Source organism: Halichoeres trimaculatus, unplaced genomic scaffold (genome assembly GCF_033239565.1).
Source record: "Halichoeres trimaculatus isolate MK-OKI-2021-1 unplaced genomic scaffold, fHalTri1.1 fHalTri1_scaffold_20, whole genome shotgun sequence".
In the NCBI taxonomy this organism is placed as follows: Eukaryota; Metazoa; Chordata; class Actinopteri; order Labriformes; family Labridae; genus Halichoeres; species Halichoeres trimaculatus.
The window spans coordinates 19,051,531-19,068,059 of NW_027437198.1; the positions used below are offsets into that span (position 1 = coordinate 19,051,531).

Consider the following 16,529-nt stretch of genomic DNA (forward strand, 5'->3'; position numbering starts at 1 on the left):
GTTATTGAAGAAAAGGTAAAGTGGATCAACTGAGTCCTCATTACCTCCGCCAAGGAGGTTATGCTTTTGGTAGTTTGTCTGTCTGTTTGTCTGTGAAAAACATAACTCAAAAAGTAACAAACAGATCTAGATGAAATTTTCAGGAAATGTTCAAAATAGGATGAGGAATATATCATTAAATTTTGGAGGTGATCCGTATCACTGTCTAGATCCTGGATTCTTTTAAAAGATTCTTTATTATTGTGAGATAGGGCCGTTCTCACCGTATGTTTATATAACTCCACCATATATGGTCGGATTACTTTGCAAAACAATACAAGACAAGATCACCATAATTTCTGCCAGATGTGAAAATATGGTCCAGATCCTGGCAATATTCTGGATACTGAGATCTGGAATATGAAATATGTTCTGGGTCGTCATAATTTTCAACACTGTCAGGGAAGAAATTATCGTACAAACCTGCAACTAACACCAAATTGTAGCAGACAGTCTGCTGAAAGGGAGTATAACATTTAAGTAGGACTAAAGTGTTGCGTGACAATCACAATAAGTTTGGCGGAGGTCTGCCCTGTCTAAGTGCTTTTCCAGTTTACTATCCATTTAAAAGTTATTTTCCAGGTTTTCTTAGAACAAAACTTGGGCACAGCACATCTAAAATAACAATTGAAGGCCGAACAGGACTAATCAGAGCCGAGGATAACATGTACTTCCTGCCGTGGACTGGCAAGGGAGGCACTGCCAAGACAGACAGCCTGACCTCGAAACCAGACCCCCAGCAACCATCCAATTGTGCACGCTCTCTCCGCTCTTTCCCTTCCTGTCTGCACAACCTCTTCCTGCAATTGTGCCCAAATAATGCCCACACTGATTTGGAATAATAGCTTTCTTTGTGTCATTATATTGAAAAACTCAGTCTAAATTTATCTCACTTTTGAGCAAGAGAATGGAATAGACCTTGCATTGTGCTCCATTATTCATCAGTGGGACAGAAATGCATCACAGGCACAAAACTAAAATGCTGTTTCCAGTTTTTCTCATCACTAAGTCGTTCAGACACAGAGCGAGCTGTGTCCCCGTGTTGCCCATCTTGTTGAAAACCATCACAGAGGCTGAAAGCAAATGTTGCTGGAGTGTGTCCGTGAATGTTGACATGTCGTGTTTACATGTTCCATACATTGCTGCCAGGAACAGAAAGCTAACAATGTCAGTCAGTAGCATCCCTGGTCTCAGTGCCAAGATGTAAGCATGAAGCCATGGGAACTGGGTCAAATTATGAACCAATGGATCTAATCACAGCCAGTCTCTTGGAAACTGCTTTGCTCACTGAAGTAGGAGGGCAAACTCAGGAAGTGTGTGAGTGCACACACGTCTTGGAGAGAGAAAATGACAGCGGGGTGGGGGATTTCTGGCATGATATGTGAGAGTAAGTGTGATCGCAGATTGCTGATTACATGACAAAAGGGGGATAAAAATAACCCAAGCAGGGCACAAAAGTTTGGCTCAGTTTTGCTACAACACCCTCGGAGCATCTAAAATTCTCTCCATGTTCTGTAAAGGACCTGAGGAGGAAGACGACATGTTTACCCATGTTTAGCCTGTACCCTGAAGATGTGCAACGCAGCTGTGAACTTGTCACAGTCGATCTGGCTTTAGATTGGCTTGGTTGAACGTCCCTTGGGAGAATATGGCAGTGAAAGGACCCCAATGGGGCGAAAAAGTGAGTGCAGATGGAAGAGGAGCTCGAGCAGTGATGAGGATGTAGAGAGGCTGATTGGTTGATGACGCTAGGTCCAAGTTTTGGAAATCCTAAAGAACCAGGGGGTGTCTGTCCAAGAGCAGTAGAAGCTCAAATTCCTGACAACAGCATATGTTATAAAGTCAAGAAAGTGTGATGGTTTTCTTACATCAACTGAATCCAAGTTGACCAATACTGAACATTATGTATTCCAAAAATAAATCTGAACTGCTTATGTAAATGGTGGGAGAAAAATCAATCCACATAAGTATCAGGATTTGTTTTGTAAAAAAAAACTTTTTTTTTTCAAATTTAAATACTTCATTTGCAGTCTTTGTTTATAAACTGGAAAAATTACTGCTTTCCTGACGGTATAATGTTTTCTCTGACTCATGTGATGTGCAATCAGAGAAAATATCTGCATCCAGAGCTGCAGATGGCAGACCCCAGCTTTACACTATATACAGGGAGCTGACAGTCAACCAGTTGCACTTTCAGCACAGTTATGACACACAGCCCTGTAACATTTAACCAATCAGATAGTGTTGTGGACAAGGCATTACAGGAGATAGCAGCACAGTCAAAGTTGTGTATTTTGAAAATAAATTCACTTTATATGTGATCTTTAAAATAAAGTGTAGATACAAATGTAGATAATGTTAAATATCGTCTCCAATACTGTTCTAAAACTGATCATCATTCCACCCTTAGTCTGAAGGTGAAAGACACTTTAAAATACAAACAGTAAGTTTGACTGATACGTTTCTTCAGAGCTTGCTAGTCAAAGAGATAATGTTTAATTTACCTGTGTAAAGTCTCTGTAATATATTTCTTGGATGCATCACTTGTTAAAATTCTAATGATCATAATGATTAGGTACTTTTATAGGTACCGACCTAATTCTATCTGAGGTACCATGTATAGATTCACATAAAATCAAATGGTACGATGTTAAGGTACCTCAATGCATCACTGTGACTGTGAGAGAGTGGAAGAGTGGGTGATTTTTCATGCTGGATATGAACACAGCTTTGCAAGTTTATATATTGAAGAGTAACATTTAAATTGAAAAATTTTAAGATTTTATTTTCATCCCCTTATTATTATATTTTGCACTCTTACAGATGTTATTTGAAGTGTAGATGGTAAATTTGAGTATAGTACACACAATAGTTATAACTAAGTTATATTGTATATAAACATGAGAAGTTAATCCCCTAACCAATATATTGTAACATAGAGGATCTGATACCATCTTTGGTTTGTGTAGAATATGAATAAATTGGTAATAATGAGAAACAAAGGTCATTTCAGCTTCATCAAGACCTGAAGGTATCTCGCAAATTTGCGACAACAGGCATCAAGGGGTTAAACAAATTACTATTTAGTACCACATTAACACACAAAAAAGTACAGAAAATTGGTGCGGTTGAGTACCAATACCAATTGTGAAAGGTACCCAATCCTACAAGTGACAGCTATCGTAATGTTTAAATCATCTTAGAAACCCCAACCTTATCCCAAGCTCCATCCTCTATCCCACATACAGTCACTTAAAACTCAAAAAATAAATGATAGCGACAGTAAGAACACTCTGTTTGAGTTGTTCATCTTGCCATATGGCTGTGTCTACTTTGTGTTATACAATCTGAGGTTTCCACTGAAGGATTGAAATAACAGAGCCACTGAAAGGTTGTATGAAAGAGACACTTTGGTCTGAGTATTTGCTGTTCAAAACAAGGATATGAACATTCAAGCCCAGGCATCTGGCTCTCTCACTGACCAAAACTGATGTGGCCATTATGATCCAGACTTCAAAAGATTTGGAGCCTATCTTCAAAGACAGCAGAGCGCCTTGTTCTTTGAGCTTGTTTGTTTTTTTGGCAGTGGCATTTCCTTTAAGGAAAGCGCTGCATCGGACATAATCAGCTTGTGAAGACACCAGGGGAGAAATAGCTCTGCATTCCCTCAAACACGGAGGGTGCTCAGGTTGCTTGGCTTGGAGAGAACCTGATGTAAAGCTGTGAGGTTTTGGTGGCGAGCAGAGAAATTAATCTCAGCAAATAATGTGCAGAATGAGTCTTTGGAGGAAAGCAAACACGTGGGAGAGTGAGCAGCCGTGTGGGTGGTGTGTTCATGGAGGGGGAGGGGGGCTTTGCGAGGTTTGTGCCAACCATCTGCCACTTCGCAGGCATCCCTTTACCTGATGATGACTTAATACAAACATGCAGTCGCTCACACAGACATACAGGCACATTCACACTTCTATAAATATCCGGATTATTGTAAAGTTGTCATCAGCTCTCAGAGCAACAGATAAGACACTGTAAGCTTTTCTTACATGTTCCTTCAAATTAAAAGCAGACTAAAGAGGCAGTGCAAATATGAAGGACTACAAGGCCTGAAGGAGGATTCACTAGTTGAAACAATATTCACACAAAGAGATAAACTGCAGTGTTATTGTTGTTGACTATGATGAAAAATATTTGTCAACAAAACTTTTCATAGATGAAAACTAAATAAAACCTAAATAAAAAGTCAGACATGATGACGAAGACTGTGATGAAATATAACAGAAACTTTAATCAACGAATAAAGACGAGTCGAAAATGTGGGGATGGAGGCTCTGCATGGCAATAGGTTGATATGTATCACAGAAGCTGATAGCGCTGTCCCTGCTCTTTTTTTTTCTCGTACGCAGTTGGTCGTTACCTTGACAACACGTCGCAGTACTTGTCAGAGGATCATAAGAATGAACACAAACCTTTAAATGGTCAATGGCAGAAACACAATATGGACTGTAAGAAGAGCAAGGGTGGCGTGGAATAGGTGAGAAACAAAGAAAGAAAAACATTACAGTCCGACGCCACCTCATGTGACAAACTTAGTAACTTTGTCATCAAGACGAGCTGTGGGATGGAGGGGATGAAACGGGGAACGGCAAGATGTAAGAGAAAATACAACGCTGCCTGCAAACCATCGTCCAAGTTTATGAATTGTGTATTAGTTAAACATAAGAATAAAGTATTGAAATACCATAAAAGTATGATGCAACGCCAGATAACTTAACAGGTAAAAGTGTTTGTCTGCAGTCCCTCAGCAGCAGTTACACTGGAGAACTGAGGCGAGTTTGCAGAACTTCACACAGTTTGTCATCCTCAGCTAGATTTAGATAGAGCCCGAAAGGCTTGAGACTAGACTCAGACTAACACTCCTACGGTATTCAGCCCACTTAAACTTGACTTACACTAGAAGATTTGAGACTAGACTAAGACTAAAAGTTGTATGGTATTTAGCCCCCAGACTAAGACTTAATGACTTGAGACTAGACTAAGACTTAAACTTTAATGGTATTTAGTCCACATAAACTAGACTAAGACTGAAAGGCTTGAGACTACACTAAGACTAAAATTTATATGCTGTTAAGTCTATGTAATCTAGACTAAGACTGAAAGGCTTGAGAATAGACCTAGACTCAAACCTTTATAGTATTTAGTCCACCTAAACTAGACTTAGACCGAAAGATTTGAGACTAGACAAAGACTAAAACTCGTATGCTGTTCAGTCAACTTCATTAGATTGAGGCTTAGGTTTTAGATGACTAAAATATGACTCAAACTAAATGGTGTGTTATTCAAAAGACTAAGACTAAATCATAATTTGCTGTCAAAATTAGACCTGATAAACGTTCAGACTTTGAACAACATTTGCAGGGTGTTGGTAAGAGGGTGGGTCTGGGTCTGTTGAAGACATCTGGGCCTGTGTATTCACAGCTGGCCAAAGAGAAACGCAATTTTATTGTGCATATTTTCCCATGGACCTCAGATGTTCCAGGTCACTGTACTTCAATAAAGCTTGAGATAAAATGTGCACAAAACACCACACTGACCACTCATTTGCACATCTTGTACAAAAATAACTTTTTAAATAAATATTTCCGTCTTGAGATCTGTTAATGTTGGACACCATCATGCTCAGCCTCTAAGCAATGTGCATGGTTTATGAAAGCATGCATAATTCATGTGGACATAATCACAATGAGATTCAAGCACCATCCCTGGACTCTAACATATTGTGATATAAGCCAGCCAGCTGTTGGCTCTTACGCTCAGACTCTACAGGTCTACCTGAGATCCTGTAAAAAAAACAGAGAGCGGTCGGGCTCTTGTTTGCGTACACTCCTAGCATGCTAATGAAAGTGCCTACTCTGAAGCCTGGAAGAGCTGTGCTACATGCTAGCTCCTGTGCTGCGAGGGGAGGGTAGTGGAGCAGAATGGTGGCCCTGGGCCTCAGCAGGGCACTGCACAGCCTCTAGCGCTGGCATGAGATCTAGTCAGTCACACACACACACACAGCCACAAACACATGAATGTGAAAAAAACCCACAGCCGTGTTCATGCTCTCTGAATATTCCTTCATTTGATGCTCTTTTTTTATCCTGCAGACCTTTCCCGTGCAGACGCATCAAGGGGCCCACTCAGTTTCCTCCCAAATGACAAGGCGGAGGGGCTGATGGGATACAAGGTTACTAAAACAGAGAAACCCACTTACTGTAGTTGTCCAGCAAACTAGGTCACAGTTCTGTTAAGTATGCAAGAATAACTGTGAGGAGTGTACACACACATGCACACGAGCGTGCACGCCAACACACAAAACACGCACATGTCCAGAGAGGGAGTGAACGTAAAAGGAGCCAGAGAGAAGAGAGAGGGAGGGAGCCTGCAGCTTCAGCAATGTTTGACTTGAAACACAAGCAGTGAGTTATCTCTAATAACTTTATTCATGGTGAATAATCTCCACAAGATGCACTCTATTCTGTTACTTAACTGCCTTTTTACACTACCAAGCACAGGCTGCACCTGAATGGTGCCAGATGTCCAGGAGAGGACCTAACAATGATGGTGTAGTGTAAGCAAACAAAGTCCAGTAACAGGAGTTTTTTTTGACACTGGAATATCCAAACATCACACTCTAAATCACTTCTTTAACTTTTCTGCTCAGTTTTTGAAAATCAAACATGGCTGATTTGAGGAAAAGACAGGAAAATTACATGTTTTTTTCTTTTCCTTTGATGGGTTGATTCTTTTTGTTTCGTCTATTTCTGATAATTCCATGCCAAAAGGTCATCTTTACTTGCCAGCTCACACCCTAAGGTCCAACCCACCTCCCCTGCGATCCATCTTTAAAACGGTACCCATGCCCGGTGCCTGGCAATTGGTAACGGTTTTTAACAGTATTAATTTTCCATACTTTTATGTGTTTATGTTGTTAAAAAAATTATTTGTTTAAATATAAAAAGTCAATTTAATACATTAATTTGTCAACATATAAATGTGAAATGCTGTTTTCATGTCCAGCATTGAAAATTGCCTACTGTTCTACTTTCCCCGAGGTTGCAAGGATGCGTTTGGTGACCGAAACATGGTACCGTCTGATTTTACGTAATGGGTACATGGTACTACAGACAGAATTTGGTTGGTACTTATAAAAGTACCTGATTCAGTACCCATCCCTAGATCCATCTCACAGGTCTTAGGACTCAAGGTGGTTATGCTTTTGTGGCCAAAGCACAAACATCTGCCAATTTTGTATTTCAAAATAGTTTCAGAGCCTATATCAAAGACACACAGAAATTCTTAGCAATTGATATTGAAAACAAATAAATGCAACAAACATACTTTGTGCTCTTGACTTTTGGTTTCATAATTGCTGCACTGCTTCACCAGTGTGGTCTGTCACCATGATTTAAGCATTATTCACAATGATTCAGTATTACCTGGGAACTGCTGGTGATTTGTGACTAACATCTGAAGCTAGTTTTTAGTGTGGCACATTCAGACTAGACAAACAAATCTGCAATTAACTCAAACTCATTTACATATCTGATTAAAAAAGCAGAGAGAATGCACAATATCTGCCTTGTCTTGAGTGCAGCATCACACGCTTCAGCATAGAGCCTGCAGGAAATTAATGTGAAGAAGAAGTCCACATCTGGTAAACTTTCACAGAGAACATGAATTACCGCTTCAAGGCACACCCTTTATGTTTATGTCTTTATGTCATCTTACATTTTTGAATTTTGGGGTTTTGCAAGTCTCAATCCATGTGTAATGTTACAGCTACACAGGCAGCAAATGTTTCTCAACACTTTGGCATTTATCTCGCCTAAAATTTAAATCTCTTAGATTAAATAGTCCCCATGCTGTGTAGCAAAAACAATCCAGCTGAATTCACAATCAAAGTAGTGTCAAAAACTTTGTTTATTGTGATCAATGCAAGCTGCATCATTTATGGGTAGAAAAGAAGAAGAACAGCTGCAGAGGCCTTCTCAAAAAATGAACCTCCCAAATGAACCCAATACTTACTTATACATGTTTAATTTTACCTAGTAACTTCTGTTCCTCATAACGGGTAAACCATATCAAATACAGATGCCTTTGCAACTATTAATGATCATCAGAGGCTCCCACATTTTATGATGAGAGAGAGCGCATTTAATGTAAGACGTGCACCCTCGAGTGCTTCATCCACAGGGTTGTAGCAGTTCACTGCAAAATAGTGCCCTGCCAGTTGATGAGCATTTTATGGAAAAATATGACTCCTGATATAGTCCGTAGACACTATCCTCATCACCTAGTTTTTCCAATGATCTAGCGTTAAAAAGGCAAACTAAGATCCGCAAAAATTGTAAATACTGAAGAATCTCAATTTCAATTGAATCGGCACCGCAAAAATCCTAATTGAATTGAATCCTGAGTAAAAAATATTGCCCCATCCCTAATAGTTAGTCTATGTAAAACATCATGCTGCTTGTTTGTGAATAGTCTGGTGGGAATAAAATTGACTTATTGTTTCAATGCATTTCTACAGCATGGAAAACACCCACAGAAGGAATAATTTTACAGCTCTTATTTCAGATAACTACATTTTTCAACTACATAATATGTTAAATCGGAACTTCAAAAATCGAAAGTGTATTTTTTCAAAGGCTGAAAAGCTCAAAACAATGGTAATGGCATCCGCTTCTATCATAAACTCCCACAGTTTAGACTGCATGTGATTCATTTGGTGTATTTCAGTCGGGCCCTGAGGTCACTTCCTGTTGGGAATAAGATGATGAGCAACATACGAGGTCTACCTTCACACCACCATTGCTGCAATCAAACCCTCTCTAATAGGCATGAGATCAGCAGGGTCTACAAAGTACATCTTACTGCAAACAAGTGTAGTGTGGTTTCTTTGCTCATAAGATGTGAGCTTGTATAGTGTTTAATTTTCAGTGAACCACAGAGTCAGGGTCCCTTTAAGAGGAAAGTCTTTTGTGAGAATCAGTGACAGGGAAAGGCAGCGCTTCTGTCAGATATTACATCATCTCTCTTTTGATGGCCAAAATGGCCCTTTGACAAAGGCTCTTTATCACTAACTCGAATTAGTCTGCTGTCTCTGAGAGGCACCGACAGGGTTATGGGAGGGTCACTAACGTGGACTTCTGATTGTAGCCCTCAGTAGCAAATAAAGATGTTTTACACAAGTTGTGACTCATTGCTGATGACTCAAAACTGTTTAAACTTCATTCTGCGGCAGTGGCCTTAGATTACAAAAATACTAATAAATACGCTGAGTGCGTACAAGATTGGACAATGTGGTCAGCCTGAAAACTACACAAAAGTTGAGCCCAGAGGAGCAGTGATTCACCTGCCCTGTGAAGGCCACTCACTGTGAGACTCCAATGCTCCGTCCTCATCTGCCAGCCAGCAAATAACGGCAACGAGGAGGAGGAGGAGGACAGAGACAGAGAGCAGTGGGGAGGATAGCTGCAATGGCATTCAACAGGATCGCCTCCTGCATCTCATGTTTCCTGTCAGCAACCATATGCTGTTAAATTGTCCTGCATGCATTCTTCTCAAGAGGTGCACATGTGCAAACACTGAGCTGAATGTAAAAGTAAGCAAAGCAGATTTAAATGTTCAGATATGCATACATGTAGGGATGGGCATCAAAAACTGGTTCCTGTTGAGAATCAATAAGAAATGTTTCAATCCATCAACAACACATTTATGCTTAATAATTCCCTTATTGATTCTTTACACTACGCCAGAGCTGCTGGACCTTACGTCGACTAGTCTGCCACAGCAATCTTAGCTTAGCAGTACGATAACAGTTTCCCAAGAAAACTCTGAGTCAGGTTTCCTTACAAAAGATTCCTCAACACATTCAACATGGTATAAATCTCCATATTCCCCAAAAATGATACAAACAAAATAGCGCTAGCTTGATGCCAACAAATACAGGAAATTTCATTGCTATTGTATGCTAGCTTACATGGGTAAAACTTCGGCTTCAGAATAGAATTTCGACTTTCATCACAGAAACATTTCAGTTATTCTGTGTAAAAAAGACTGAGTCAAAATGCTTCCAGGCAGAGGCAAGAAAAGTTATGTTCAGGCTTAGAGGTGGCTTCTTAATTACGGAAAGGTTCCAAACAACTTAAACAATTGCTATAACCAATTTAAGACACTATATTACATATAACCAAACAGTACATCATAGTCAAGTGACACTTATTTCTTACTTATGTCTATATATTTACGTTCAAAGCTATCCAGATCCAGTGACCAATTTCATATCTATTCACTTATAAACTCAATAAAATGTTGTTGACAATCACAGCAAAAAATCACCAGAGGAATTGATGACCCAATTGATAAAGAATCAGATAAATAAGCAGAATCTATAAGTGCAGTGGTACCAATAAGATCTTATCAATACCCATCCCTAGTTTTTATGATGACATTGGTATAAAAGGCTCCTACATACATACTCATCACTTCAGTACAAGAAAACATGTCCATCCCTGATGTTGGCGTTAGGCCTTTTGTGTTTTTCTATATGTCCCACACTCATTAAGTCTTTGTATGAATCCTTTGTCACCACAAGGCCAGTGTGTGAGCTCAGTTGTTCACTTCTTGCGTCACCATCTCAGATGGAAGAGAAAGCAAAACTAAGTGAGTGCACTATGTGGGGAAGAAAAGGCTTCTGCCATCCCACAAATGGCTGACGTTTTCCTATAATTGCATCTAGAGTGGTGAGATAAAGCCTGCCCCTGAGGCTAAAGGAAGAATGCTATTACATGTAAGTGAGTGTCATACAGGTGAATGATGCAGAGTGGAGATTTGGGAGGAAGCACTGCCTTGTCTCCAACCTCCCTGTAATGTGTGGTGTTCTCTTATTAGATGGTATCAAGCCTTACAGACTTGCATCATGGACTCCTTGAGCAGGCTGTCCTAGACCTAAATTGGGCAGTGAGTTGGGAATAAAGAAATAGGTCAAAAGAAATGGAGGGTGAGAGCTTGCTGAACCACAGTAATCTTTCCCGAGCTTGTTTGCTGTGTGAGGGCAGAAAGAAACAGAAAGTGAAACCTATGGAGGGGGTCTGGAAAAAGAGATCCAATTTAAAGCAGGATTCTAAATAAATGTAATCTAATGTGAGCAAAACAAGCCACAAAAGAAAAGAAAAGAACACAACCCCAGACATGATTTCCCTCACATCGTTTCAGAGCGTTCACACCCTCCTGTCTCTCCTAATCCACCACAACACATCTCTTCTCTCCGCTGTACAGTATGCATGGCTGCATCCTCCAGTATGAAGTCTTGCTCTTAAGAGGTGATTGGTCAAGCAGGAGGTCACATGATAGGGGTCCCACCCAGGCAAGAAGCAGCAGCAGAGGTAGCAGCAGCAGCAGCAGCAGCAGCAGCCTTGGAGAGGCAGAGGGATGCTGACACAGCACACCTGACCGCCAACCCCCCACTGAAACAACCTTCAATCTCCATCTCACATATAAGACACATGTTAATGCTGTCAATGCAGAAAAGACTTCCTACACTCACACACTCACACACACAAACACACACACACATACATACACACACACACACTTTCCCTCCCACGCTAGTTCTCGTTATCAAAGTCATACGGTGTTCATGGCAGAGTGCTTCTTATGGATTTGTAGGGCTGCCTTGAAGAAGCTGAGGACTGGTCTGTGGTATTAACAGCTCCTCTGGGACTCTGAGGGTTACAAAAGGTCAACTGCTCAAGCCAGCAGAGTGTCTCTTGCTCCACGAGTCAGTTGAGCTCCAGCTGAGTCTTGAGTCAGCAGAAGTATGTATATAAAACCAACTAGATGGAGTAGAACTATGAACCACAAAATAGATTTATTTCATATATTTGCCATTATATACCACTAGCCCTTTGATGCACAACACAAGACAAAAAATGGTCCTTCAAATGAAAAGCATGATTACTTCCTATGGGATGTGCTGTGATCAGCACCTGTGTTGCCATTTAACTCTTTCTTTAAAGACAGCAATATAAGAAGTTTATTTGTGTTAGCCATATTAGGACAGAAGCATTACACCATTTTCATGAAGAACGGTGTCTGTCTCCAGCCAGGAGTGTGTGACTATTTTTGACTGAAGTGACCAAAGACGTTTTTTTTTTTTTTCAATCATCACTTCTGTAACTCTATCCATGTGTGTCAGTGTCTGTGTCTGCCTTAAACCCCCTCCTCAGCCTGTTTGTTAATGTTTTGGTTATTTCTGGAAATTTCTGGCGGAGAGTAAACATGGATACATCAGCCAATCACAGCACGGCCTGTGTGTAAGTGACCTTGTGGGCTGATTAGCGGTCGAAAGAAGCTATCCCAAGCAGCTCTGATAACAGACATAGCAAAAAGAAACAAAAACCCAACCACGTGAAATGAAATGCGAAACAGATTAAGCAGTTTACTGAACGAGGGTGAAGCTTGACTTGACTTTCACCCTCTTTTAGGCACTTGGAGAGCAACTTGGAGAGCAACTTGGGACAAAGAGCGACACAATTTGGCTTTCTGCTAACCAGGTATGTGACAAATACCTGTGATTAGCTTGCGCTAACATACCAAGTCAGGTGCATGGCTCTCAAGCCTTTTCCACATAGAAACACAATGCTACAGGTAGTTGCTGGGCTAGTTAGTGTGTATACGTAGTCGGGTCAGAAACTGTGGGCATGTGCTGCCGCTGGCACTGAGCCAAGGAAGAGGAGCCCAGTTTGAATTTGTTTTTACCAACAAGCAACAAAAATTCCTGCAGGCCCTACTTTTAATATTACGGTTTTAGATTTGGGAGTTTGGGCTGGTTCACTATAGAGGGGGGCAGAGCCACCCAGCTGACACACCCTTGTCTGCAACACTTGGGGTCCCTGTGGTCAGTTATGGGACTAACTAAAACACATATGGATGTCGTGATGTGATAAGAAAAGATAAATTTCATCTTTAACATGGTAGACAATCTAAGAAAGGTGATGCAAAATTGGAGCCAAACTTTTTTCATTCACTTTTTTTCCATCTTCCACAGAGGAAAAAAAAAATCATAAATTATCAGTTCATCTTTTGCAGTTTAAATTTAAAACTGAACAATGACAGAATCGATTAAAGCTTCTGTCTTGTCATTCTGGTGCCCTCCTCTCAACATATTCATGATTTAGTCGTGTTTTCTGACTTTTTGTTTTTTTATGGCAAAAAAAATAAAATAAAATAAATAAATAAAATTAGTGTTTTCTGACAATAAAAATTTCCAACTGCCAAATGTCCAATTTCGACATGCATTAAAGCATATTTGTTGTTAAATTTTAACATGAACGATATAAGAAAGGCTGTTCTTTCGAGCTGCTTAGCCCTCAGCACTAGTTTGTGCTTTGACAACAACATAATATAAATCCTCAGTCTTGCTTCTAATGGTCTTAATCACTTTTGGATGTCATAAAAATGAATCAGAATGAATTTCAGTCTGTTTCATTACTGAAAATTACTTGCTGGAGTTTAAAGAGGCATCATTAATCAAAATATGTAAACACATTTATCAAACCTCATCTATGGCCCTGCACTTACAGCACAGCAAAGAATATGCGTGCAAGGACACGTGGATCAACACAGATTTGCATGTAAATCTGTAATGTATGCATACTCCCCAACATGCTGCCATGCAGGGAAAATCGGTGTCCTAAATGGTAAAGGTGCAGGAATGAGAAAGATCCACTTGAATCCTCACAGCAGCACCTTTAACTTGAAAGCAATGAAGCTGAAAAAACACGATGTAAGAAACAAGAGCAGCACGCCGACCTTTCGGTAGCACATACTCCTCCAGCCAATGCATTTTCTTAGCACAACAAAAACACCTTTGATGCGCCATTTTACCAGAAGTACCTTTTGCCACCGTGATTATGTATAATTTTATCAAGATGAGACAAACTGCAGGACCAAGAAGTGTTGCTTTCAGGCACAACATACTGTTCATTTTCATTCCAGGAGAGCTCTGTGCAGTCTTGCTTTCGTCTTGAAGTTTAATTCACCCAGATGGTCCATAATGCTCAGACTGCTGCAGCTTAAGCTATTCTCTTCTTTTCTAACTTTCATCATCAGAATCCTGTTTGACACTGGTCAAGGTCCTCAGAAGGTTATATCATTTACTTCCATTCTTGAACCCCAAACCAAGGGAAAGTGAATAAATCCTGCATGAAGCTGTTGAGAAAATGGATGGTTGTGAATTTCTATTTGAGGGTCTTGGGAGTGGAGACCCTTGCAGGGGGCTGGGATATTAGAGGAAATGCTGTTGTTCATTATGTCTCTAGATCACGCAGACCACTTCAGCAGGTTTCTGTTGCTCCTAAAACAGACAGCTTGAGAAAACAAATGAGAGTGAGGTGGTTTTATACCCACCAAACCGGCATGGATTACATGTGGAAAGAGCTTTCAAATAAGACTGTGCCGCCAAAGACAGCCCGCCTGCCTACACACTCATCCAGAATCCCACCCACACACGCACTAATGAGTCACATAGAGATGGATTGGAGATGGAAAAGGCAAGCAGATCCACACTGATAGCTCAAACGTGGTCTGCAAGGTGTGTCCTCTTCCTTGCCTCCTTAGAGCATGACATGCACGTAGCTTTGTAATGATCATGACCCACACGCCACCTGGCCCTAATCCCCCTCCTTAAAGAGCAGAGAACACCTCCTTGCCTGGCACTGCATGACAAGCTGCTCAGCCTCCCTGTGAGGTGAACTAACAGGGTGTGGGGAACTGTCATAACCCCTATAGGACCAGTGTAAAAGGTCACAGCATCTATTTCTGCAGGTGGGAGGGGATTCCAGAACCATGACTTGCAGGGGTAAGCACAGGACATATACAAAGAGAGCTGGAATCCCTTCCACGCTGACTCCTGATTTAGGTTTTTGCATCTGTTTAAGGAACTACAACTGGATAAAGTGTTACATTTTAGAGTGAAGTTTAAAAAAAATCCCTTAAATAAAACTAAAAGTCAATAAGATAAACACCAGGTGCCCAATGCGACCTTCAGGAATGCATGCACTTGATAACCCACGCCTAGGAGGTGCTTCCCTCCTCACAGCTGATATTACTGCGTAATGAAAACATTGCGCCTTTTTCCATTTTCCCTCACGTCGCAGCCAACACCGCATCCGTCTGCATCACGTTCACCTATTGACAGGTTCTGTGACAGGAGGTAAATTTAATCTCTCCCTATCTTCCCAAACGCTTGTTTTCATGCTCCATGGGCGGCACCTTATCTTAAAAGGGGGGCTCGTGTCTGTGTGGAGTCTGTGATTGTCTATATTTAATGGATTTCCGTGGGCAGGTTGGACTGGGGCAATGCGCCTACACGCTGCGGTAGCTGTTCCAATGGACATTACGCGTAGGAGCACCAAAGGCGTTTTAAACATGGAGTAGTCTTTTGTTCCCCTGTATACATACAGTTACAGTGACCATTGTCTCCCCCTTGCATTTAGGCTAATCACATCAATCATTAATCACATTTGCATGGGTATGACTCGCATCTTAATGGGGCCATTCAGGGGGTTTCTCTTCCTTTCACTTTGCCCGGTGAGTGGCTATAACGCACCAAAAGGGATCGCTTACCTTCCAACTGTTTGGTTGGCGAGCTGACGCATCCGATTGAATTGCTTCTTCATCTTGTATTTTCTGCGTTAACACCTACAGGGGGAAATATTCCGCATTATTTCTTGCAATGTAAGGGTCCGTGCTCCACACAGGCGCAACACAAAATCCGATCCTCCATGTCGTCCTCCCCTCATCGTAAGCTGCGGAGGCCGTAAACTTATATTCCACGATTACATATTTTCAAAGGAATTTTTTACATCTACATTTGCCCCACTGCCTGCACAGGGATGCTGAACCAATTCACCGCGGGCACTCACGGGCAGAGCGACAGCAGTGACATGTAGCGGCTGCGCACCAGTGCAGTCTGGGAAATGTAGTACTTCCAGAAGAATGCCTTAAAAAGCCAATCTTGCCGGTATACTTGGAGGCATATTCGAACAAATCCGACTATATGATGTCATTTTGTTTCTTAATAAAATCTAATTTATAAGGATTGATTTTGATAACAAATCACAGCACAATAACATTTTTAAAGTTGCTCCTATAAAAGTAAGGACAACAATACGCCAGAATGAGGGGCTTCGTCTTTCATTATAACAAATATAGTTTCCAACAGTCGTTGCAGGCCTTAAAATGAGCATTTGAGAAATTTATGTCATATATTGCTTTTATTTAAATTCATATGGCATTCCTTGTTATTCCCTCTCATGATGCCCCCTTCAAATTTGGGAGTGTCGAATGACCAGGCTTCATATGTGAATCAGCTTGACTAATGTCGCCATCTACTGGCCTTTACAAGCAAATGCATCTAAAGTGAAAAGTTTTGCAAAAAAAGGACG

At 40.8% G+C, this 16,529-nt stretch overlaps 1 protein-coding gene across 4 annotated transcripts in view; it reads right to left on the reverse strand.

The window, feature by feature from the left end:
- arhgap44a (Rho GTPase activating protein 44a) overlaps positions 1-16,042 on the reverse strand; it is a 42,108-nt gene extending 26,066 nt beyond the window's left edge. For 3 of the 4 annotated variants that reach the window (XM_074696158.1, XM_074696156.1, XM_074696157.1), the window contains exon 1: positions 15,709-16,042. In XM_074696158.1, the coding sequence (XP_074552259.1) occupies positions 15,709-15,761 (53 nt within the window). In that variant the 5' untranslated portion in view covers positions 15,762-16,042. The remainder of the gene's footprint in view (positions 1-15,708) is intronic. The other variant, XM_074696159.1, reaches the window with a different exon arrangement.
- Positions 16,043-16,529: the final 487 nt, after the last annotated feature.